The sequence below is a fragment of the Papaver somniferum genome, unplaced genomic scaffold (genome assembly GCF_003573695.1).
Source record: "Papaver somniferum cultivar HN1 unplaced genomic scaffold, ASM357369v1 unplaced-scaffold_137, whole genome shotgun sequence".
Taxonomy (NCBI): domain Eukaryota; kingdom Viridiplantae; phylum Streptophyta; class Magnoliopsida; order Ranunculales; family Papaveraceae; genus Papaver; species Papaver somniferum.
Window position 1 is genome coordinate 14,808,853 of NW_020622934.1, and position 25,033 is coordinate 14,833,885.

Here is a 25,033-nt window from a genome sequence, read left to right on the forward strand (position 1 = left end):
TGAACATCAGTTTAACTATTTCTTCTATTTCGATTCATTTGCATAACCTGAGTTACATATCCACGCATTTCTTTGTTGATAGTTTGAAAAAAACTCAATAACCCTTTTCGATCACGATTTTTAATGCTCTTAATATCTATACAGAGTCATCAAAATAAATCCGCCAAAACAAGAATCATTGTTATATGCACTGTTGATAGCATCAAATGTAAATACACATAATTCATACAAATAGATTCGTTTTTATACGTTGAATACTTTAATTCACGGACTTTAGTGGAAGGTCAACATGATCTAGGTTAGGATGTTGATGCTATTTTTTCCTGTAGGTTTGAACTGGAAGAAATTTTTGTGTGATTAGAAAAGGTGTGAGATAAAATGAGGACATATATGGGTACAAAATTACAAATAGGAATTTGAAATGCAGTTGTTGGATATGTATCCATTGAGGGTAATCTCGTTTCCTCGCCATTCAAGTATTCCCGCTCAACGACAATACTATGACAGCGCAACATAGTTTCGAGCACGGTATTTGTGGTGTCGCGCGTTTAAAATATTACCCCGATGGGAAACTTCTCAATTTTGCTTGTGTATCTCCCCACCTGCACAGCATGTACCTCATCTAGGGTAAAAAGAGAAAGTTGTGTTAAGGCTTGGCGAGCCGACATAAAACTTAGTCATATAATCATGAGATGAAGTCCGTAAATAACCGTTGTGTCATGCTGAAAAAAACGAAACGAGCCGACCTCTTGGTCTATCTTGGCTTTTTTTTTTCTAACATACTCCAACTTCCTCAACTTGCTTGGGACTAAAGGTGTTTTGATTCAGATTCGGATTTGCGCATATTCTCAAATTTGATCATTTGTCCATTCCAATTTGTTTTTTTTTTCCATCCCACAGTTGGGGAAAATCTGACATTTTTTTCTATCCCACCGGATTATACCTACAAAATAGCTAGCAAATGACTGATTTATGTCGTCTTTTTCTTTTTTACGGAAACACATCGTATTTTTCGTTCAACAAAGTCATAATTTTCCTTTTGGAGTAAATCAACAACATCCAACAATTTCCAAATAAGTACCGAAGAGCAAAATTTCCTAGGCGCATATTTCAAGCATCCATGGAATATAGTTTAAAGCACGGACAATTAGAATCTCTTTTTTCCTTTTGGGTGGAATATGACCATTTCGGAGATTTACTAGAAGAATAACAAAGCCGATATAGACGATCTTAATGGTTTATTACCTCCAGTTAGTATTTTAAAATATATGAGCTAGAACTACTTAGATTTAGGTTTAGACAAGAAGATAATAGACTAAGAAGATGATATAGATAATGTGTAACTTTATTAATTTTTGAATGAATTACAAACCGTGAATATACATTATATTTATATACAGACTTTGCTTGTTCTTCAGGCTAAAGTATTTCCTAAAGAAGTATTTCCTAAAGAAGTATTTCCTAACATACAAGAATTCCAAAATAAACAAACTCTTAATAGAGTAATTTGGGTCACGTTATACATGTATCGGATACTGTGTTAACACCCTCCCGCAAGCGCAACGGGTTATCCTGAACCGTTAGCTTGAACCTTAGAAGAGAAAACTTGTCTCTGGATAATGGTTTTGTGAATATATCCGCAATATGATCCTTAGATGATATAAACCTGACATCAAGAAGTTTTAAAGCAACTTGAGCACGAACAAAATCATAATCAATATCAATGTGTTTTGTTCTTGCATGAAATATATGATTGACTGTGAGATAAGTAGCACCAAGATTGTCACACCATAGAACAGGGGGTGATTGAGTGGAAACACGAAGTTCTGAAAGAAGTGATTAAATCCACATAATTTCAGCAGTAGCAATTGCAAGTCCCCTATATTCTGCTTCAGTACTTGAACGAGATATTTTTTTCTGCTTACGAGCACTCCAAGAAATAATATTACCACCCAAGAAAATACAATAACCACTAGTACGTCGATCTTCAAGAGAACCAGCCCAATCTGAATCAACATATGCACTGAAAGATAATTGTAGAGAAGGATATGGTCGAAGAAGTATGCCAAAGGTAGACGTGTTTTTAAGATAACGAAGTATACGCTTTACCAGACTCCAGTGAAAAACAGTGGGTGCATGCATAAAATGACATACCTTATTAACAACATACGCCAAATCAGGACGAGTAAATGTCAAATATTGTAAGGATCCAACAATGCTACGATATTCAGTAGCATCAGTTAATAAGGTACTACGATCATAAGATATGTCACCAGAAGTACTTATTGGTGTTTGAATAGGTTTAACACCATCCATTTTTGCTCGAATAAGAAGATCATGAGCATACCTTTGTTAAGAAAGAAACAATCTTGAGGAAGTACGAATCGCTTCAATTCCAAGAAAATAAGACAAGAAACCAAGATCTTTAATTGCAAATTCTTGTTGTAGACGATCAAGAGTGGATTTAATACCAGCAGAATTGGAGCCTGTAACGATAATATCATCCACATACACCAATAGATAAATAATGCCATATGATCCATTGTAGATAAATAAAGATGAGTCAAATTTTGAAGTGACAAACCCAATTTGTAATAAAAAGGTACTGAGTCGATGGTACCATGCATGAGGAGCTTGTTTAAGGCCATAGAGAGAACGATACAACTTGCAAACATGTGTAGGAAATCGAGAATCAACATAATCTGGAGGTTGTTTCATGTACACCTCTTCTTGAAGTTCACCATGTAAGAAAGCATTTTGTACGTCAAGTTGGTGAATAGGCCAATTGGAAGACAGAGCCAATGTAAGAATAATACGAATAGTGCATGGTTTAACAGCCGAACTAAATGTTTCAGAAAAATTTATCCCCTCTTATTGATTGTATCCTTTAGCAACCAAGTGAGACTTACGATGTTCAATTTCACCATTAGACTTGCGTTTGATACGAAATACCCATTTACATCCAATAACATTCATAGAAGGATCAAATGGTACTAATGTACAGGTACCATTACGAAGCAATGCATTAATCTCATCGTCTTAGGAGACACGCCAATCTGGATCCTTATGAGCTTCTGAAATACAAGTTGGTTCGCAAAGAGAATCACATACCAGAGCATATTTGGAGTTGGGTTTAAAAATTCCATCTTTTGCCCTAGTCACTATTGGATGCGTAGCAAGAGTAGATGTAGAATTAGAGCCGGAAGCCGGTGCTATAGTCGAACTAGAAGCTGGTGTAGAACTGGATGTTGGAGCAGAATTGGAAACTGGTACAGAACTGGATGTTGGTGCAGAGCTGAACGCTGGTGCTGAGCTGACCATTGGTGCTGAGGTGGATGCTGGTGCTGAACTGGCCATTGGTGCTGAGGTGGACACTGATGCTGAACTAGACGTTGGTGCAGAACTCGATCAGGAAACTGATGCAGTGGTGGAAGTGATTTCTGGTGACAGTACGTGGCTAGAATTTGAGTATTCTGGCTGAGTTATCAGGGACGGAGCATTAGATGAGACTGGCAGTGGCAGCTGTATAGTTGTACTGCTTCTGGAATTAAGGGGAACTGTACCAACTGGTGTATTGGTGCATTAATAGAACGAGTAACCGGTGGTAATGAAACCGATAAGGGTGAAGAATTATTTACCTGAGAAGTGATCGATGCCGGCGAAGGTGGTGATATGGAGGCAAAAGGAAAAGTAGTCTCATCAAAAACGACATGACGACTGACATATATACGACCCGTAGGAATATGAAGACACTTGTAACCCTTTTGAGATGAACTATAACCAATAAACACACATGGAGAGGAAAGAGGCTTCATTTTGTGAGATCTATACGGATGTAGGTGAGGATAACATAAATAACCAAATACACGAAGGGAGGTGTAATCCGGTGGAAGACCAAAGAGAACTTCATATGGAGATGAATTATTTATAGAAGTGGAAGGAACACGATTTATTAAATAGCAAGCAGTGTAAAACGAATCATACCAATACGAGGATGGTACAGAAGCCATGTTTAAAATTGTAAGTCCAGTGTCACGGATATGACGATGACGGCACTCCACTAAACCATTTTGTTCAGAAGTGTGTGGACATAAAAATCTATGAAAAATACCAAGTTGCTGAAGATGCGGAGTAAGTTTGCGATACTCGAGTGCATTATCAGATTGAATTTTTTTTATTTTTCGATTAAATAGATTTTCAACATGCTTTTGAAACAAAAAGAATATAGAAAAGACATCAGACTTTTGAGACATAGGAAACATCCAAGTAAAACGACTAAACGCATAAATAAAAATGATATAATATCTGTGTCCTTCATTAGATAAAATATGAGAAGGTCCCCATACATCGGAGACAATTAAATCTAATGGGTTCAAATAAGTAGTTTTACTAGGATTGAAAGGTAACTATGAGTCCTATGTTCATGACAAGATGAACAAAACTTAATAGTCTGACTTGAAACCGGAAGTGAAAACTGAGAGACGACTTTACGAACTGTACGCATCATTGGATGTCCCAATCTAGAGTGCCAGTTTTGTAAGCTAGCACGTTCTCCTATACACACTTTAGGAGACTTAGACGAATCATCAAGTTGATAGAGACCACCCCTCCTACTGCCGCGAAGAAAAACCTTCCCGGTACATCGATCCTTCACAATACAAAAATTCGGATAAAATTCAAATAAGACATTATTATCAGCAGTGAGACGAGATACGAACAAGAGATTATGAGAAATTTGTGGTGCAAAGAGAACATTACGAAGCTAGCTGCAACTTATGGTTTGGAGTTTCCAAAATAGAGGAACCAACATTATAAATTTGAATAGAAGAACCATTACCCATCTGAATTTGATCAGGACCAGTGTACTTGGCTGAAAACTGAAGACGAGAAAGATCATTCGCTATATGATCTGTAGCACCACTTTCAGGAGTCCATGGAGGAGTTGGCAACAAACCGGTTTGAGCAGTATATGCACGAGGTACGGAAGCTGGTGGTCGACGACGAGGAGGACGAAAACTTCGATCAAAACGGTTCCAACAGTCTGGAGCTTCATGATTTGGACGACCACAAAGCTGGCAAGGCAATTCATAACGTCCACGTTGTGGTTGAGTAGCTGGAGAACGATTTGAAGCAGAGAACCGATTCGAGTTTGGTGAAGTAGTGAACCAGTTTGAGTTTGGTGCAGCAACGGACTGGACTGGAGACGAGTTGTAAGCACCAGAATGTCGGGACGCACTGGATGCAGTATTACGTGAAGGTGCGCAAGATTAGCAACCGGCTGAGTAGCCAGGGTTTTGGCCTGGTGCTCTATACGGAGTTCAAAAGTTAGAAGAAAGGTAAGAAAATCTTACACAGTTAGAGAACTCATCGTGATAGTCAAAGATGTAACGATAGCATCATACGAACCGTCAAGGCCAGCGAGAAGACAGTGTCGGAATTCCTTATCGGTGACTGTGGTATTGGTAGCAGCGAGATTATCCACTAAATCTCGAGCATAATTGATATCTTCTCTCATGGTTTTTGATCCTTTCTTAAAAGCACGTAACTCACAGTGAAGATGGTGAATTTGAGCATCAGATTTAGAGGCATATTGAGCTTCAAGAGAGTCCCAGATTTCTTTGGAAGTTGTAAGACGATGAACGTGACGAAAAACAACAGGTGTAAGAGATGAAAATAACCAACTTACCAGGATTTTATCCTGTTTCGTCCACGAAAGAAAAGCCGGTGTGGGAGCTGCATCAGAAACAGGAGGTGCTGGGCAGGATTTCGTACCAGTAACATGTCCATCAAAAATATTGAAGATACGGCAAAAATTGAGCACGCCAGAAAGAATAGTTGGTTTCATCCAACTTGACAGTGATTATGTGATGAGGTTGAGAAAATTGAACAGAAGCATGATTGAGGATTGAGAAGAAGGGGCAGTAGATGACATAATAGCAGGGGTTGCAGAAGACATAGTAGAGGATTCAGTAAACATGTTTGTTGAGGATCGACTAACCTAGCTGATACCAAGCTAGAACTACTTAGATTTAGGTTTAGACAAGAAGATAATAGACTAAGAAGATGATACAAATAATGTGTAACTTTATAAGTTTTGAATGAATTGCAACCGTGAATATACATTATATTTATATACAGACTTTGCTTGTTCTTCAGGATAAAGTATTTCCTAAAGAAGTATTTCCTAACATACAAGAATTCCAAAATAAACAAACTCTTAATAGAGTAATTTGGGTCACGTTATACATGTACCGGATACTGTGTTAACAATATATTTTTCACATCCAAAATTTGATTTTCAAATCCTATGTGGATGTGTTTAATTAAGAATAATTTTTTATTAGGATTACAAGGCTTGGAGCGAGCCACGCCATAAATAGACTTCATACTGTATCTATGCCAAAATAGGGTAGGAATGCAATTATGATGGGTGAAAAACGAGATAAACGACTAACTATTATTTTCCTAATATTTGAAGAATTTTCCTATACAATTTTAAAAAGTTAGACCTATTATGGATTCGGTCCTCAAAAGGAATTAATAATATAATGTGATTAGTCAAGGAGGGTGGTAATTAACCGGATCAACAACATAGTTTGCACGAGGGAAGATTTCAGCTTGTACTGTACTTGTGTTGCTTACATTAACCTGTTTGGACACGGCTTAAGAAGGTTCCTTTCGACTTGTAGAAGCAAAAAAGCCACAGATAAGCTTGGAAACACAATTTAATGAGAGAGGGAATCCATGGATAATCTTATATGGACAATATCTTATAAGATTTATATCAATATTTCTTTAAATCCAAACGACAATGAATTTGAAGCTAATAATTTGATGATACATTCCTCTTATTAAACTTTACATATCTTCAAAAATGAGCATAATTCGAAATACGGAAACTCACCGTCTATCGATTAGACTGTTTCTCAAATGCTAGATGGTGGTGTTATAAGTCTCGGAGTGTGCTCAATTTTTGTAGGATTATAGAATTTCATAAGAATAACGTAACACCACAGTATTGGCCTCAACTTCATTACCGTTTGGACTCTAAAATTTTTTGGGTCAAATCCCGTAAAATAATGTTCATATAAGATTGTCCATGAATCCACCTCATTTGCTGGACAATGTATTTTAGTGATATTTGCTGCTAGGTTGAACATAACGTTTATAATCCTATAATTACATGATTGCAATATACAGAAGTGTAGTTTCATTTTGGAGAATGTAACAAAATGCAAGTATGTGACTGCTAATTACTCATATAGATCCTGTAGATTTTGGCGACTTTAGATATCGTTCGGCAAGGAGCAGATGTTATGCCCAAAAACTAGAAAACCGAATTAGTTGACGGTTTCATGGGTTTCCAGAACTGGAAAACCGAGTACTTCAGTTTCATTTTTGCCAATAATCGATGAAAACGAACCATGTGCAGCCCTACCCACCCACTGAAGAGTGCAAGCCAGACTTCTAGTCGGTTGGATTTACAGTGCCGTCAAGATTCATTGTCCCACAGAGCACTCGTCGTTTGGAATCTGGATAGTGCTTGATCTGAGAGCGCCAAAAACTTGGATCAGAGCACTTCTGAGTGGTGTTAACTTACCTAACAAGTTCTAGTGGTGGGTGAACAACCACGTTTCCCCTTTTCTTCTTCTTCAATTTCCATTTTGTTCCTATTTTTAAGCATGTTTATAAGTTCAGACAAAGAAATCAAAAATCAAACCCTAATTTTGACTAATTCTCGATGCCATCATCTTCAGATATAATCAAGATCATTAATGGCGCATCTCTCATTGCAAAAGAATTTACTAAGCGTTCTCAAATTAAAACCGCAACAGCATCATCTCCTCTTGATTTGATTTCATCTTCAGCAAAAACAGCTTTACTCTCTGTTACCGATTTAGCTGGCTTAACTAGTGGTACAATCCATGAATTCACTTACCCTAAACAAGGTGAAGAACCAAACAACAAGACCAAGAAGAGCAATGTTGTGATTTTCACACAAGATATTTCTTCTGATTCGCAGCCCCATGATCATCAAAGACTTCAAATTTCTTCTCATGTTCTTACTCGATTAGACGGTCAGGAAGATGCCTCTACCAGTGCAAAAAATGTTCCTGATTGCAGAGAAGCAGTTGTGGAGCAGCAACCTCAGCAACTTAGTAATGAGGCTGATGGTGGTAATGCAAAGGTGGCGGTGGTGGAGAAGCAACCTCAGCAGCTTAGTAACGAGGCTAATGATGGTAATGTAAAGGTGGCGGTGGTGGAGAAGCAACCTCAGCAGCTTAGTAGTGAGGCTGATGTAAAGGTGGCGGTGGTGGAGAAGAAGGATGTAATACCAGTTCCTCAGCATCTGCAGGAGGAGTTAAAGAAACGGAGGCAGCGGCGGGAGAGGAGAGTTCCTACTACTTCTTTTGGTAGAGCCCTTGGGTAAGTTACTTTGATGGAATGTAAGTGTTCACTTAATTGTATAGTTGGTGGTGGGTGCTGGTAGTGGTGGACATTTATGAAAATTTTACTAATTTTTGGATGAATGCTGTTGAATTTATCTTTGTTGGGTCTTACTTTTTGTACAAATTTTGGAAGGTTCGCTGGTTTAGGAGCAGGGCTGGTATGGGGAACAGTACAAGAATCTACGAAACGACTTGTTTATGGGACACCGGTGTCAGATAACAAACAATCAGCGCTTTCGCCATTCTTATCTGAACAAAATGCAGAGCGTTTGGCTCTTGCATTGTGTAGAATGCGTGGTGCTGCGCTTAAAGTGGGACAGATGTTGAGCATACAGGATGAATCCCTTATACCTGCTCCGGTAATGTAATGGTCCTTAATATTTGCTGGACAATGCGTTTTAGTGATATTTTCTGTTAGGTTGAAGATATAACGTTTATAATCATATAATTACATGATTGCAAGATATAGAAGTGCAGTTTCGGTTTTGGAGAATGTAGCAAAAATGCAAGTATGTAACTGCTAATTACTTATATATCTACCTGTAGATTTTGGCGGCTTTAGATATCGTTCGTCAAGGAGCAGATGTTATGCCTAAGAGCCAGCTCAATCAAGTGTTGGAGGCTGAATTGGGTTCCGGGTGGACATCAAGGCTGCACAGTTTTGATTATGAGCCACTTGCTGCAGCAAGTATAGGCCAGGTGAAGTGATTTACTTCTTATGCTAGACGTTTTTTAGCCATTCACATTTTATGGAAACATACATACAATATATCTTCGAACCATTAAAATTTGTTCTTACCTTTTCCTTTCAACTTCTCTAAACTACTCTACCAAGCAACTCCAGCAGTCCTCAGGATCCCTAGGTTCTTACTTTTGATGACACATTCAAGCAATTTGGAACAAGAGTGCCTTGATTGTGGAAGGATATTTCTGTCTGGCTTTCCAATTATGCATATCTGTAATGATTCTTGTTCGGTTCAGTGACATACTTTTGACATTTTATCCTGTATGTATTTCTCTGCTTCTTTCTTATGGTTCCTTGTTACCGAGAAATATATGTTTAAGTTATTTGGTGCTTACTGATTTTTCCCCGTGGCTGAATATCTCAGCAGTTGTTGGTTGTTATGCCTTTTTTTTGTCACAGTTGATCTAGACCATTTCAGTTTCTTATTTCCAAGGGATCTCACTATTGCAAGCTGTTTTTTCAGGTCCACCAAGCAGTCACAAAGGACGGATTGAAGGTCGCAATGAAGATACAGTACCCCGGTGTTGCTGAAAGCATTGAAAGTGATATTGAGAATGTGAAGCTACTTTTGAACTATACAAATCTTATTCCAAAAGGGCTTTATCTGGACAGAGCAATGAAGGTAAAATCTTGTGCACGCTAGAAATAACTTATCCTCTTCATTTTTCCTGTGCTTCTTTGAAAAAAATAATGATGATTGCGATTTGCTAGGGGAAATGAAATCTTGCTTTTCAAAAACTAGTTCATCGTGTTCATTGAATCACGATTGGCCTTGTACTTGACTGCAATGAATAAAAAGGTGCCAAGAAAGAAAATAGAGTAGGGTTCATAGAGAGGAATAGCCAGTTTTCACTACTGCTAAAAAATGAACATTACCATATCTTGGAATCCTTGGCAGGTGGCGAAGGAGGAATTATCTCTTGAATGCAATTATGAGTTAGAGGCAGCAAATCAGAAACGCTTCCGCAACCTGATATCCGACACAGAAGGCTTCTACGTACCCATGGTCGTTGATGAACTTTTGAGTAAAAGAGTCATAACAACAGAACTTGTCTCGGGTACTCCATATTATCTTGTAACTTAATTATATCTCCATATTAGCTGGTTTTAATACGCTTTTGAAGGCATATTCTAGCTCTTGCACGACTTAAGCAATAGACAGTGTTTGTATGCCTATGGAATTTACACAGATAAATAGTATGCAAAGGCATACTCTAGCTCTTGAAAAAACTTAAACAATAAGCAATTCTGGTCTGCCCATGGGATCACAACTACCTTGCCTTGGCTTCTGTGGGATCAATTTCATGAAAACTACAGCATTCAGTATCATGCACCTTGAGCGAATTTAAGCCAAAGTCACTACCATCCTTCATGCTGGAGATTTTGTTATGTGCATTTGGTTTCTGTTCTCACACTAGCATGGTTGAATTTCTTATTCATGTATGATAAACTTGTTCTTGGTACAGGAGTTCCTATTGATAAGGTGGTGGTGCTGAGTCAAGAAACTCGTGATTATGTTGGAAAGAGATTGCTTGAGCTGACACTTAAAGAGTTATTTGTATTCCGTTTCATGCAGGCACGTTATTACTGTCCCTTTTCTGTGTTCCGTTTCTCAGTATAGCCTTTTGGGGTAGCATATCTGCTTCTTTTTTAAATTAGCGTAAGGAATTGTTTTCTTAACATTTCACATTTAGTTTTTGAAGTCATTCAAATGCAAGAGTTCTGTTCTGTCACATCTCATCAGTAATGGGTTGCCTTTCGCCCATACTGGAATATATACTGCAAAACGAGATAGACTAATTCTTTCCAGAACCCCAGAAACCATTTTTCATTGCTCTGCTCAATGGGGTATAAGTCAGTTTTAGCTGCCATTCTTTTCTACTCTTGCAGATATTTTCTGACCTTGAGAAAGCTTTTATTTGCTTAAACCTCATACAAACTTCACCAATCATCTATCATTAAAAGATGTTTGTCACTTAGTTTTTCTCTTTCTAATTGTCCTTTTGTCTCACTCTTTTTTCGTACATATAACAGACTGATCCTAACTGGAGCAATTTTCTGTATGATGAGGCTACGAACATGATAAATCTTATCGATTTCGGGGCAGCTCGTGAATACAAAAAGAAATTCGTAGATGACTACCTAAGAATGGTGAGTTCTGCTTGTATTGTTAGTGAATTTCTCGATATAATTCAGGTAACGGGATGCAAAAGTGCACTAGATGACCCTATCTGTGGCTTTCAAGATTTTTGTTAGCATCCCTTCATGTCTGGTAGTACTTTAATAGCATAGGAATTATGAATGATGCTAGCCTGCAAGTGTTTTCCTCTTTCTATTACTCTGTCTTTTGAGGAAAAAAAAAAGGTTCATTTGTTTGATCTGCTAGATTTTTTTTTTCTGATTCAGGTGATTGCCTGCTCAAAATGTGATAGAGATGGAGTGATTGAGATGTCAAACAGGCTAGGTTTTTTGGCGGGGAATGAGGAAGATGTAATGGTAGATGCGCATGTTCAGGCTGGTTTTGTGGTGGGTTTGCCGTTCTCAAAACCAGGTGGTTATGATTTTCGCAAAAACAACATTACCCAAAGTGTTTCTAACCTTGGGGCAACAATGTTGAAGCACCGTAAGACCCCACCACCTGATGAGGTCTACAGTCTCCATCGGAAGCTATCAGGGGCATTCTTAGCTTGCATCAAACTTGGCGCCGTTGTACCATGTAGAGATTTATTATACCAAGTTTATGACAACCACCAATTTGCGGATGAAGAGAATGCACAGATTCTGCAAAGCAGCTCCAGTTCCAGCTCATGAAAGTGATTATATATATTTTTTTAACATTTTTTTTATTGATGCAATAATTTTGACCCTTAACATATTCCTTGTATAATTTTTGGCCCACCAATGCGTTAGTGGTGGGGAACATAATAAGTTTGTATGGGCTCAGGTGTAGAAAGGCAATTAGATATTAAATTGAACAGATAAGTTCTAACTTCAATGAAGCTGATGACCAAAATTTTTTTGGATGACGACCAATATATATATAAAACCTTGTAAATTGTAGTTACCCCTTGTGTTTTGTTACTAGAAGCTCGCAGTCCCATGGATAATCTCTCCCACGCCAAGCAAATCTTTGGCCGAAAGTGTTTAGAACTTTAAATGCTCAAAAAATCATGTAGCAAAATCCAAATGCCCCTTTAATCTTTCCATATCCTAATGATGTCCGACATGAAGTAGATTTTTTCTGCATTCCCGTGTTCTCGGTGGGAAAAAAAGAACCCACTTGTGACTCATTTTGATGCATCCGCAACGATGGCCCTAATGCAGTACTAGACTACTAGGAGTGTGTGTGGTCTACTAGTTTGGCGTGCACTATGAATGCCATGTTGTTGTTTGTAGTGGTGGTAGGACTTTGGGAGGAGAAAAGAAAGGAAAAAAGTGCGCAACGAGGACCTTTGTTTTTCTTTGTTTTCGGGTAAAAGTAAAACCAAAACTTGACTGATACTTGTCTTTGGTTGGTGGTCCCTAGAGTCTCACACCTTTTTAACTTTTGTTTGGCACTGGATAACTACTGAAATGAACATACACATTAATGCTCATTTATTACACAGAGAAGGATATGGGACCGACCAAAAACCAGTGAGGTGAGCTCAATAGATTCTCAACCTCAACTTACAGACTGTCAGTGAGGTGAGCTCAAAGGGTCCTCTTGGATCGAAGGAGAATGAAGAGTAGAAGTAAATAAATCTTGATTATGTATGGAATGGAGGGTTAAAAATTGGTTAGACAAATCTTGGATTGTAGTACTTTACAACCAAATGAGCACATTATCCTTTACTTTATGCTACTAGCTCAAAAAGAAGAAAAGAAAGGCAATGGAGAGCAATGTTGCTTTCCAATTATTCCGTCTCCATTTAAGTTCTAAAATACTAACAAGTAAAGTCCCATTAAATATATACATCCACATCCTATAAATGGATAGATTAAATTAAATGAGTTAGTTTTCCTTGTTGCATTCATTCATTCCGGTGGGAAGGAAGTATCAGTGGAGGAGGATTTTTTTTGAAAAAAAGAGAATGAAGATGCTAAATTTGTGGCTTTTGAGTCTGGGTTTTGTTAGTTTTGTTGTTTTTAGTAAGAATTGGGTGCTGGTTGAAGCTGGTTTTGAGGGTTTCAAGTTTGCACAAGAAGAAGCTACCTTTCATGTTGATGGAGTCCCTTCTACTTCAGATTCATCTGATCCTAAAATGGTTGATCTCACACTTATTCAAGGAGCTACTGATAAAGGAGCTGGTAACCTCTCTATCCATCTGTTTATCACTCAATCACTTACATTTGCTTTTATCATCTCCATGCCTCCATGTTTTGTGATGCTGATCTATTGTTTGGGATTTTGCTCTCACAGTTTGTTTAGATGGAACTGTTCCTGGTTACCATTTAGACAGAGGATTTGGGTCAGGGGCAAACAGTTGGCTCATCCAATTGGAGGTGAGTGGAACAATCATAAGAAGTAACATGTCCATTTCTGGACCAAATCAATATCAATAAAACTTAGTTTAGCTGCAAGTCATTACATGTATATAGAATATGTTTGTATTGGTTGTTAATGGTTCTTGATTTGGGGGCTTTTGGTGGATGTCTTTGGTTCTAGGGAGGAGGTTGGTGCAATACCATTAGAAATTGTGTTTATCGCCAAATGACGCGACGTGGCTCATCAAAATTTATGGAAAAGAAGATTCCGTTTACAGGAATTTTGAGCAACAAAGCTGAGCAAAATCCAGGTTTGCACCTAAACCCTTTTTCTATGGCAGGCGCGCAATTACATTTCATTCTTCTAATTTGCGGCGTTTGCAATGATTGTTTTTTGTATGCAGATTTTTTCAATTGGAATAGAGTCAAGCTTCGTTATTGTGATGGTGCATCATTTACTGGGGATAGCCAAAATGAGGTTGGTGAAATATTGATTGTACAAACAATTTATAATCGCTAAGAAAAGGCTAAATTGCTTGATAGAAATCCTTTTAGGCAGGATTTGAAACGTTAAACCACGTTCTTCGGTTATGCTTGTAATTCTTTTTTGGCATCATACTGTTATTCCCAACTTTCCCACTGTAGTGTCAATAAACTTCTCCTCTTACAATATTGTAGGCCAAGCAGCTCTACTTTCGAGGGCAACGGATCTGGTTAGCGGGGATGGAAGAGTTGATGTCCAAGGGGATGTCTAATGCCGACCAGGTTTGGCGTTTTACCATCAATTTTAACAAAATTCCTTGTGTCACTGTCTTCAATCCTCATTGTTAGGCTCACTGCAGGCCCTTCTTTCTGGATGCTCTGCTGGGGGTTTAGCGTCCATTCTGCACTGCGATGAGTTTCGGGGGCTATTTCCATCAACTATTAAAGTCAAGTGTCTGAGTGATGCTGGATTTTTCCTTGACGCGTAACTACTTGAAAACTTTTTGGCTTCACAAAAACTTTACTTAATTTGAATTTGTCCTAAGACTTTGTCCTGTGAACTTCTTGTATAACAGGCTTGATGTATCTGGCGGTCGAACTTTAAGAGATATGTTCGGAGGTGTGGTTAGCTTACAGGTATTTATGTTTAATATTCACACAATAGGCACAGAAAAATTAGTGATGAGACCATATGGTCAATAGAAGGTTAACTTGTTCATTTGATACGCTATGTATGCTCATAAAACTTGTATTTATTCTTAGGGGGTGGAAAAGAACTTGCCTCAGAAGTGTGCTGACCCAACTTCGGTAAGATTTTCACTCTTTGCTTGATGTAAATGCGCCTCAGTCATTAACTTATAGTTAGCCTGTTATAGAAGATCTCTCAATTACCTGCCTTCTCTTTCTGGTGTTCTCTTACTCTGTCTCGCATTTGCTCTCTTGTGTTTTTTCAGTGCTTCTTTCCTCAAAACTTGATCAACAATATATCAACCCCACTTTTTTTAGTGAATGCCGCCTATGATGCATGGCAGGTAAATAAACTGAATCCTCTCAAAAATTTCATTCTAACCCAAGACTCAACATGATGCTAGCTGACATCATCGTCTATAACCTTATTTTATACTTTTCATTTCAGATCCAAGCTAGTTTAGCTCCTTCATCAGCTGACCCTCAAGGTCTCTGGCACCAGTGTAAATTAAATAATGCAAATTGCAGTGACTCACAGATCCAATTCCTTCAAGGTGCCGCATCTTACATTGTTTTCCTTGTTCAAGAACTTTGAATCTCATTTGAATGTATTGGCTAGACAAATAAAATCAAGTATGGCATTCATCTAACGCTTGTAGTACTTCTACTATGAATCAGGCTTCAGGCATCAAATGCTCAATGCTGTAGACCAGTTTTCAAGGAAGAAGAAAAATGGACTGTTCATAAATTCATGTTTTGCTCATTGTCAAACTGAGAGACAGGATACTTGGTTCGCCGATGATTCTCCCCTTATCAAAAACAGGGTATCTATGTCAAGCCTAGCTACTTTCATTGTTTAAATATACTACAACCACAACCACATGATAATAATACCTTCATTAATGATGCATTTACTTTTTGACAACATGAATCATAGCATGCTGGCTCACTGTAATTCTACATCTGTAATGCAGGGTGTTGCACGATCTGTTGGAGACTGGTACTTTGATCGGGTGCGAGTCAAGGCGATTGATTGTCCATACCCTTGTGACGAAACATGTCATAACCTGGTTTTCAAGTAATCGATTGAACTATTTTATCTTCTGCCCTCAATTTATTTTGATTGAAGGAATTTAATTGACAATTAGAAGATAGAAATTAAGAGTTTGCAGAGAAAGGATAAGTAAGCCCACCTCCAAGCTTCTTGTATTGTATTGCTCTCCTATAATGCCTGCAGAATTAAGGGACCATATACTTCCTTCATCAGTACCTGATACTGTAAATTGTCTTACAAGTTGTTATTGACAAGTATTTATTATTGGAATTCGATTGTAATTTTTTTTTTAAAAAAAAAAACTATATTGTTACTGTCAGTGACTCATCTTTACTGTTTCAAAAATCAACTCAATTTCTTTTTTTTTTTCAAAAATAGAAAGAAACAGCCCACTACAAAAAATAAAAACAGATACATTAACATAGAAACAACAGGATAATCATTCTTCAAAAAAAAAAAAATTCATAGTAATCAATTAGAAGAAGAATTGAAATTTTTTCCTAAAAATATACTGGATCCGATCCAGGTAACTTGAAAACTGTTAAGGGGAAAGCTGCGTTCATATTAGGGAAAGCTAGCTTCAGTCGACTTGGAGTTGACATTGGAGCTTAACTTTCTATATTGCCCATTCCAAGAGTTACTTCTTGGAAAGAGGAGGTAAGCCGACTCTCGTCAAAAGTGTTTTGGCTAGTCTTCCTGGAAAAAATACGAGGAATTATTATTATTACAAGAGTTATTGTTCAGGTGTCTTACACAAACATATAAGAGAGGTATTTATACCAACACAATAATGTGACAGATAGTCAAGTAAACAATATGACTTGACTTACTTATAATCCTAATACACTCCACACAATCGTTACAAGCAGAGCAAGTAACAAACTGAAAACATAAAAGTAAATACTACACTAAGCAAACAAAAACCAGCACACTCAATAAGAGTCAGTGCTGAGAGAAACTAAACATAAAAAAATACTCAATAAGAGTCAGTGCAAAAGAGAAACAAGTCACATACTCAGCAAGAGCCAATCTGAAAATCTAGACAGATTAATCTTCAACACAGTAGCAGCAGCAACAACTTTGTTTGTAGGCTGAGTTACAGAAGAGCTAGCAACACCAAAAGTAGTAATAGTTTGAGAATAAACCAATCTTGTGAGTAACCTAGAGAAAGTCTGATGGCAGAGACCTTTTGTTATTACATCAGTTAGTTGCTCTTCATAAATCACATGAGTAACCTCCACAAATCCTGAGTCCACCAACTCTCTAATTGTATGATAATCTACTTCCACATGTTTGGTCATGGCATGAAAAACAGGGTTAAATGCCAAAAAAAATAGCACTCCCGTTGTCACATAGCAAATGTAGAGGATGAACAACAGAAATATGTTACTCAGACATAACATAAGTGAGTCACTGTAATTCAGCAGCATCTACAGTTATGCATTTGTATTCTGATTTTTTTTATTTTTCGTGGGTTGTAGTAATGAGGTTCAAACTCTCGGACTTGTGAAGATTAAATTTAAAGGTTTAATAAAATTATATACAAAATTATTAACAATGGGTGCGAGAGGTAACCAAGACACTAGATTCCACTATTATGCAAAATTGAATGATAAATATTTCAAAACTCTATTCAATTCTTAAGTCCTCTTTTATCTTTAATTCACTATCAATCATACAGATTCTCAAACATTATTTGTAAACCTTAAGCATAGATTATCAAGAGATTAAACCAAGCATAACCTATCAAACTGAATAACAAATAATTAAGACAATCATTCAAACAATTTAAAACTCTGCAAAAGCAGTGATTAGGTGAATTATATAATTAAATGAAATAGTTACCCATTTATGTTGCGTGAATAGCTTCCTCCATTGCCTTGGTTACGAGGGAATTAACTCATCATAGTAAAAATGCTCTCAAAATAATTTATTATGGCTCAAAAATGGTTCACAATGATGAAACGGAGAGAAAATGGTGAAAATTAGGTGTTTGCAACGTTTATAATCGTTGCATAACCCGTTACAAAGAACGATATCTCTTAAGTGCTGTAGTCGTTGGAAAACTACGACCCACGTTCCGCTGTCGCTGTTATAGTTGAAGAACGACTGCTCTGGCAGGTCCGTTCTTCGTGTTCTTCACGTTCTTCATCATCATCAGCAGCAGCAGCAGAGTTCTGAAAACTCTTGATTTCTGCTTCTCTGGCCCTCCTATCGACTCCCAAAACTCTCGACACCCCCTCTAGTAGACCCAAAGAGCATATTTATACCCAACAACAGCTCCAAATCTCGCCAATAACTCCAATATAATTCTTTATTATGCGGGCAGTGAATAACAATATTTTCCGAATATTTTCTTACCAAACTTGGAATTTCTTGCGTAAACTTCCTCCCTCCATGCTCCAGATCGATTCTTCACGACCCAAAGTGATGCTCGAGCAATCCCACATCATCAGAACACGTCCACAACTCTCCATGACGCGTGATTATCATCCTCCAGTGCATGCTTGCTCTGTTTTGAACTCGAGAATCAAAACACGTATTCCAGCCAAATTTGATCGAAACCACAACCCAAACTTTGTTCCTTATGCCAAATCACATATTTCTGCCAATTTTCAGCGATTGAGTCGCACTCTAACCCATTCATTTTGACAATCAAAATTCTGCCAGTTGAAAACTTCATTTCCCGCCAAAAACACAAATTCAAATTGTTGAAGAAGGTGCCCCTTATCCAGAGTGCTGGGGTGCGAATATCAATTGGGGTGGAAATAGTAATTTTTCTGGGTTCCTCCGGGACATTTCTGGGACGCTTCCGGTGCATTTCTGGGGTGCCTACGGTACATTTCTCCGGGGTGTAAAACACTGCTTTTTGAGCCCATTTCGCCGCAAGGGCTTATTTCTCTAAAATTTCCTACAAGAACACAAAATAACACAATAAGTACTTAATCGAGTCTAATAATACAGAAAATTGAGAACAAAATAGACACATAAATGCGTCTATCAAATACCCCCAAACTTATTATTTGCTAGTCCTCGAGCAAATTTATTCTAGAAAGGAAAATCATTTGAACCCCTAGGTGGCCCTAGTGGCGGAGTGTTGTCTCCGGAGGGTTTACCAGAGGTGTACCCACAAAACCTTTACTCCAGACCCTATCTATCTACGCAGAACCTTGGAAGGCACTAAAGAATCTCCTTGGTTGGCTTACAATCACTGACTACAGGAGGAAGTACCCTGATGCGAAATTCCAATTGTTGTACACGAGTTTACACTCAAGCATACTAAAATTCATATAAAGTGACAGAGCTCTACTCAGATAGTTGCACTATGGACATCATATTCGGAGTCAAACTAATCATATGGATAGAAAAAGGAGATGGAAATAGAAAAATGTAGATGGTTTGATGTTAACCAAATGATCGATGTTTCACATATCTGTCTGAAGGCCACTGCCAAATGAACCTATCCTAATGGACTGAGATACCGGTCTGACTAATATCAACACAACTGGCATATACAAGGGAACCAGTGGTCAATAACTTAAATCTAGATCAACAAACTGGAAATACAAGGGAACCAGCAGTTGACTACACAGAACAATAACCATTTTTTTTTAACTTAACGGCATGAATAGATCTTTTTGATCCAAGCGCATGCTTCTTGTCAGCAGATTACACGATAGTTCCCACGGGTCCTGCATTCCACGCTTGCTTAGGCGACGGAAACAGGGAGAACACACATATTTATCCAAGTGTTAATACTTATTCCGATTGGTCTAACTGGTCCGGTCTTTTTTTTTTAGTAACTCAGTCACTCTAATTCACCCTAGCAGTGGTAACAACTTGAATCGTGTGCCCACCTAATCACTTAGAGAAACATAGTTTAAAATGAAAAAATAAAAGAAATGAAAAGGACTCAACGAGATATGGTGCAACTATCATGTTATTTCTAACACCTGAGCTCTGTGCTTTTATGAATAGACTCTTTCGATGTTTCATCTAATCAGATTGGTTCCTCAACTCCTATAACCAAGATTTCCCATCCACTTAGATTGGTTAGTGCAAACCTTAATAGGCATAAATTTCTAGGCTCTGGAGTTTACTAATTGCAACTAAAAAGTTTCCCCATACCCCCAAACTTAAATCTAACATTGTCCTCAATGATCTAAAGATGAAATTAAAAGCATGAACAAGGAGAAACGGTTACTATTTGAAGCAAAAGAGTTAAGGAAGGATATTACCGTGTTGCATGAGATTGGGTTACCTCCCAAGAAGTGCTAAGTTTAAAGTCTTCAGCCAGACTTAGAAAAGGATTGGTCAACTCGAACCATAAAGTAACAGTCGAAATAATGTGGGTCTTCAAAACCAAATAGAGCTGACCATAGGAAACTGCAGTGAACCAAGAAAATGGACAAGAAAAGCATGCCCTTACCTAGTTTCCTGAAAACTATCGCTAATTGCGGTTCAGGTTCTATGAAAGGGTCTAAATAGAATATTTTCATTGGCTGCGTTTCTTCATAGATGGGATCCGAATCACTAGGTCTTAGAGTCTGTAAAAACTCAAATACGAACTTAGAATCACGAAGTAATAACCTAAATAATTGCGGATCCTCTAAGTCAATCAGATATGACTTACATAGTTGACCACAGTGAAAGAGGTGGTCTTCCTTAAGAAAATGTGTCGACCCTAATATCCTAAAGTGATTAGGTTTAGTCTCAAAACTTAATAACCGACACATCTTAAAATCAAAAGTTCCCACAATTGGTTGAAAAGTTTTTGGTGGGAAAACAAAGTCAATCTTGGTATCATAGCCTGGGTTAACCACATCAACCAGAGGATGGGTTTCTAACAACTGAGCTTCTTTCTGGACATCATTAGGTTCGGGAAAACGTGTATGAAGATAATCTTGTAAGATGGTTGAGGCACAAATGTCAAGTCCTACAGGAGGGTACTTTCTAAGAGTTAAAGCACACGGAGAATGATAATCACCCCCAAACTTAGAGTTTTTGTGTCTCTAGAAAGACTAGTCACAACTTCCCTAATTTCTAGGTCATCAGATTCCTGGAAATGGTCAATAGATTCTTCTAAGTTGGGTTCATCCTCACTCATTTCTACGAGTTTATCATCTTCTAAGACTAGTGTTTCTAAATCGCTAGATTCTAAAACAGTATTCTCAGGGTAAACTCTTTCCTCTAAACCATCATCACAATCATATAAAGGATTATCAGAGAAAGGCTCATAAACTAAGGTTTTAATCATAGTTACCTCCTCCGATTCACTGATAGGCACATCAAATAATGGATTATCCAACATACTGCAGGCTAAAGGATCATGAACTACATCGTCTAAAACGGTGGTATCTCTAGTCAAATACACATCCTTTTGAATAGGTGAATAATTATTAAAATTATTTGGATTTGTATTAGAAACAACACTATAATTATAAAGCTCAATCGGAGTAACAAATTCCTGATCACTATGCCTACTTATTTCATGTTCTTCATCAATACTATCCTCATCATAATCATCACTATAATAACATGAAAATGATCGAACCTTATCAAAACAAGTAGTGTTACCAATTCTAACCCCGTCCTCTAAATTAGGCAAATATTCACTATTGATATCAAGGGTAGAATTAGAAACCTTATTTTGGAAATTTAGATTATTTCGAGCAGCATTAGCCAACTGTTCATTTTCTGCCTCTAGACGTGCCTGAATTTCACTGAGCATAACACTTATACGTTCACCACTCTCGTTTATCATCTCATAATATCGTGTACACTCTTCTTTTGAACTATTCATTGCAACTAAACGTTTATACGTCCTTTCAATCCGTTGTTGGGTCTCTTCTAGAGATGGAACAGGTTCAGAAATATCATAATCAGGACTAGTTTCCAAAAACGAGTAACCAGTACTACAGTGTTCCTGATTTTCTTGCTCGTAAGACCAATTCGCGTGTGGATAGTAATTGGGCTCACCATGGTATGAACCATAACCTTGAAAAGGTTGGCGTTCCCAACTACTATTCCCACCATGGTCATAAAACTGATGACGTCCATATTCAAATTCAGGTCGATACTCATTGTATTGGCTTCTATCATACCAGTTCGACATTCTTAATTGCAAGGGAATTCTACACAACCACAAACAAGGCCGACTCGACTCTACCAAAACAAACCTAAAGATTTCTAGCACAAAAAGCATGATGGCTTCACTTAGATTGTTTTCTAGACCAGCTTCTATTCCTTCGAAAAGGAATTCGTTACAATTTGAGCACACCCCTCTGGAATCAATCCGAGCTAATGTAAGTTGAATCGAGGCGAGGGAAGCTTAGTAGAGCTTTGATACCCAAGGCCTCACCGCATTAGAAGGCGGCGCAGCCACGCATTCAACTCACAGAAACCATCATGAACTTTGAAGTGTGCTTAAAGAGCAACCAATATTTTTCGAACGAGTTTCCTATTAAGCTCGTTACCCTATCGGTCTCGTTCTATTCCAAATTTTAAAGCTTGGGTTCTCGTTAGGTTTCGTTTTCCTAAGGCGGGCAAGAAGGGAGCGGTGATGAAATCCGAACCCTTATCTTGTATTGGCCAGGCCTTGCCCTTTACTAGGAATTTAAAAACAGTCCAAATTCGTCCTCAATCAATGAATCACCTTAAGGAATACAGTAAACCCGCTGACAGGAGATTCGCGAGTGTTTCGATGGACTTACCTCCCGTACCAGACGGGGGATGAACCGTTGAAGTCGACTCGGGCCACGACTCCTATGTCATGTACGAACCCGAGGGGCCGAGACGATATAGTAATCGTCGTCCTTTCCTGCACACAGTTTATATGATTTTTTTTTATTTTTTTTTTTAGTAATACCCTTCCGTAGGGTTAAAAAAAGAATAAAGTCCAATTGTCCAGAATAAAGTCCAAATAAAAAGTCCAAAAATTACAAAAATTATGAAAAATAAAGCCTATTTACAAATCCTAAAAAAAAATTATGTCTTTTTTTTCTTCTCTTTTAGCTTTTAGCTTTAAGCTTTTTGTTCCCAAGTCCTTAGTATTCCACTTCGAACCTGTAAATCAAAGACACAAAAAGAAACGTAAAAAGGAACAAATAATAGTAAAAAAAATAATAAAAACCTAAAAATTCTACCTAAGCACAAACCGCGTCGGCGGCGCCAAAATGATTTTTTTGATTTTTCGTGGGTTGTAGTAATGAGGTTCAAACTGTCGGACTTGTGAAGATTAAATTTAAAGGTTTAATAAAATTATATACAAAATTATTAATAATGGGTGCGAGAGGTAACCAAGACACTAGATTCCACTATTATGCAAAATTGAATGATAAATATTTCAAAACTCTATTCAATTCTTAAGTCCTCTTTTATCTTTATTTCACTATCAATCATACAGATTCTCAAACATTATTTGTAAACCTTAAGCACAGAATATCAAGAGATTAAACCAAGCATAACCTATCAAACTGAATAACAAATAATTAAGACAATCATTCAAACAATTTAAAACTCTGCAAAAGCAGCGATTAGGTGAATTATATAATTAAATGAAATAGTTACCCGTTTATGTTGCGTGAATAGATTCCTCCATTTCCTTGGTTACGAGGGAATTAACTCATCATAGTAAAAATGCTCTCAAAATAATTTATTATGGCTCAAAAATGGTTCACAATGATGAAACGGAGAGAAAATGGTGAAAATTAGGTGTTTGCAACGTTTATAATCGTTGCATAACCCGTTACAAAGAACGATATCTCTTAAGTGCTGTAGTCGTTGGAAAACTACGACCCACGTTCCGCTGTCGCTGTTATAGTTGAAGAACGACTGCTCTGGCAGGTCCGTTCTTCGTGTTCTTCACGTTCTTCATCATCATCATCATCAGCAGCAGAGTTCTGAAAACTCTTGATTTCTGCTTCTCTGTCCCTCCTATCGACTCCCAAAAATCTCGACACCCCCTCTAGTAGACCCAAAGAGCCTATTTATACCCAACAACAGCTCCAAATCTCGCCAATAACTCCAATATAATTCTTTATTATGCGGGCAGTGAATAACAATATTTTCCGAATATTTTCTTACCAAACTTGGAATTTCTTGCGTAAACTTCCTCCCTCCACGCTCCAAATCGATTCTTCACGACCCAAAGTGATGCTCGAGCAATTCCACATCATCAGAACACGTCCAGAACTCTCCATGACGCGTGATTATCATCCTCCAGTGCATGCTTGCCCTGTTTTGAACTCGAGAATCAAAACACGTATTCCAGCTTAATTTGATCGAAACCACCACCCAAACTTTGTTCCTTATGCCAAATCACATATTTCTGCCAATTTTCAGCGATTGAGTCGCACTCTAACCCATTCATTTTGACAATCAAAATTCTGCCAGTTGAAAACTTCATTTCCCGCCAAAAACACAAATTCAAATTGTTGAAGAAGGTGCCCCTTATCCAGAGTGCTGGGGTGCGAATATCAATTAGGGTTGAAATAGTAATTTTTCTGGGTTCCTCCGGGACATTTCTGGGACGCTTCCGGTGCATTTCTGGGGTGCCTACGATACATTTCTCCGGGGTGTAAAACACTGCTTTTTGAGCCCATTTCGCCGCAAGGGCTTATTTCTCTAAAATTTCCTACAAGAACACAAAATAACACAATAAGTACTTAATCGAGTCTAATAATACAGAAAATTGAGAACAAAATAGACACATAAATGCGTCTATCATATTCAACCTCAGGTGAGCTTCATGAAACAATAGATTTTTTCTTTGAAAACCAAGAAACAATCGAATTTCCCATGAAGATTACATAACCAGCAGTAGATCTTCCTGTGTCAGGGAAACCATCCCAATATGAGTCATTATATGCTGTTAAAGAATAAATATCTCCTCTCTGAAATTTAATGCCAGTACCCAAAGAACCTTTGAAGTATCTCAATATACGTTTTACAAGAAGAAAATGTTGATCAGTGGGAGCATGCATGAATTGGGAAAATAATTCACAGCAAAACATATGTCAGGTCTTGTGTGAGTAAGATATTGAAGACCACATACTATTGTTCAATACTCTAGTGGATTAGATAATAACACACTATTATGAACTGAACATCTCTTGCCTTTAGTCACAGGTGTATCACAAGGCTTGC

The 25,033-nt window shown here is 37.7% G+C and overlaps 3 protein-coding genes across 3 annotated transcripts; 2 read left to right on the forward strand and 1 right to left on the reverse strand.

Moving 5' to 3' along the window:
* Positions 1-1,839: 1,839 nt before the first annotated feature.
* LOC113334606 (uncharacterized mitochondrial protein AtMg00810-like) lies at positions 1,840-2,316 on the reverse strand. Its single transcript, XM_026580822.1, has one exon. The coding sequence runs from the start codon at positions 2,314-2,316 to the stop codon at positions 1,840-1,842; it is 477 nt and encodes a 158-aa protein (XP_026436607.1).
* A 5,324-nt stretch (positions 2,317-7,640) lies between these two features.
* Positions 7,641-12,218, forward strand: LOC113334848 (protein ABC transporter 1, mitochondrial-like). The gene is made up of 8 exons (XM_026581067.1): positions 7,641-8,427; positions 8,584-8,809; positions 8,997-9,149; positions 9,659-9,817; positions 10,094-10,253; positions 10,662-10,771; positions 11,230-11,346; positions 11,602-12,218. Exons 1-8 carry the CDS (start codon positions 7,742-7,744, stop codon positions 12,004-12,006), a joined length of 2,016 nt encoding a protein of 671 aa, XP_026436852.1. The 5' UTR covers positions 7,641-7,741; the 3' UTR covers positions 12,007-12,218.
* A 687-nt stretch (positions 12,219-12,905) lies between these two features.
* Positions 12,906-16,205, forward strand: LOC113334801 (pectin acetylesterase 12-like). The gene is made up of 12 exons (XM_026581009.1): positions 12,906-13,485; positions 13,598-13,680; positions 13,844-13,973; positions 14,067-14,140; positions 14,341-14,427; positions 14,505-14,629; positions 14,721-14,781; positions 14,908-14,952; positions 15,099-15,176; positions 15,281-15,386; positions 15,511-15,656; positions 15,807-16,205. Exons 1-12 carry the CDS (start codon positions 13,269-13,271, stop codon positions 15,912-15,914), a joined length of 1,260 nt encoding a protein of 419 aa, XP_026436794.1. The 5' UTR covers positions 12,906-13,268; the 3' UTR covers positions 15,915-16,205.
* The last annotated feature ends 8,828 nt before the right edge of the window (positions 16,206-25,033 follow it).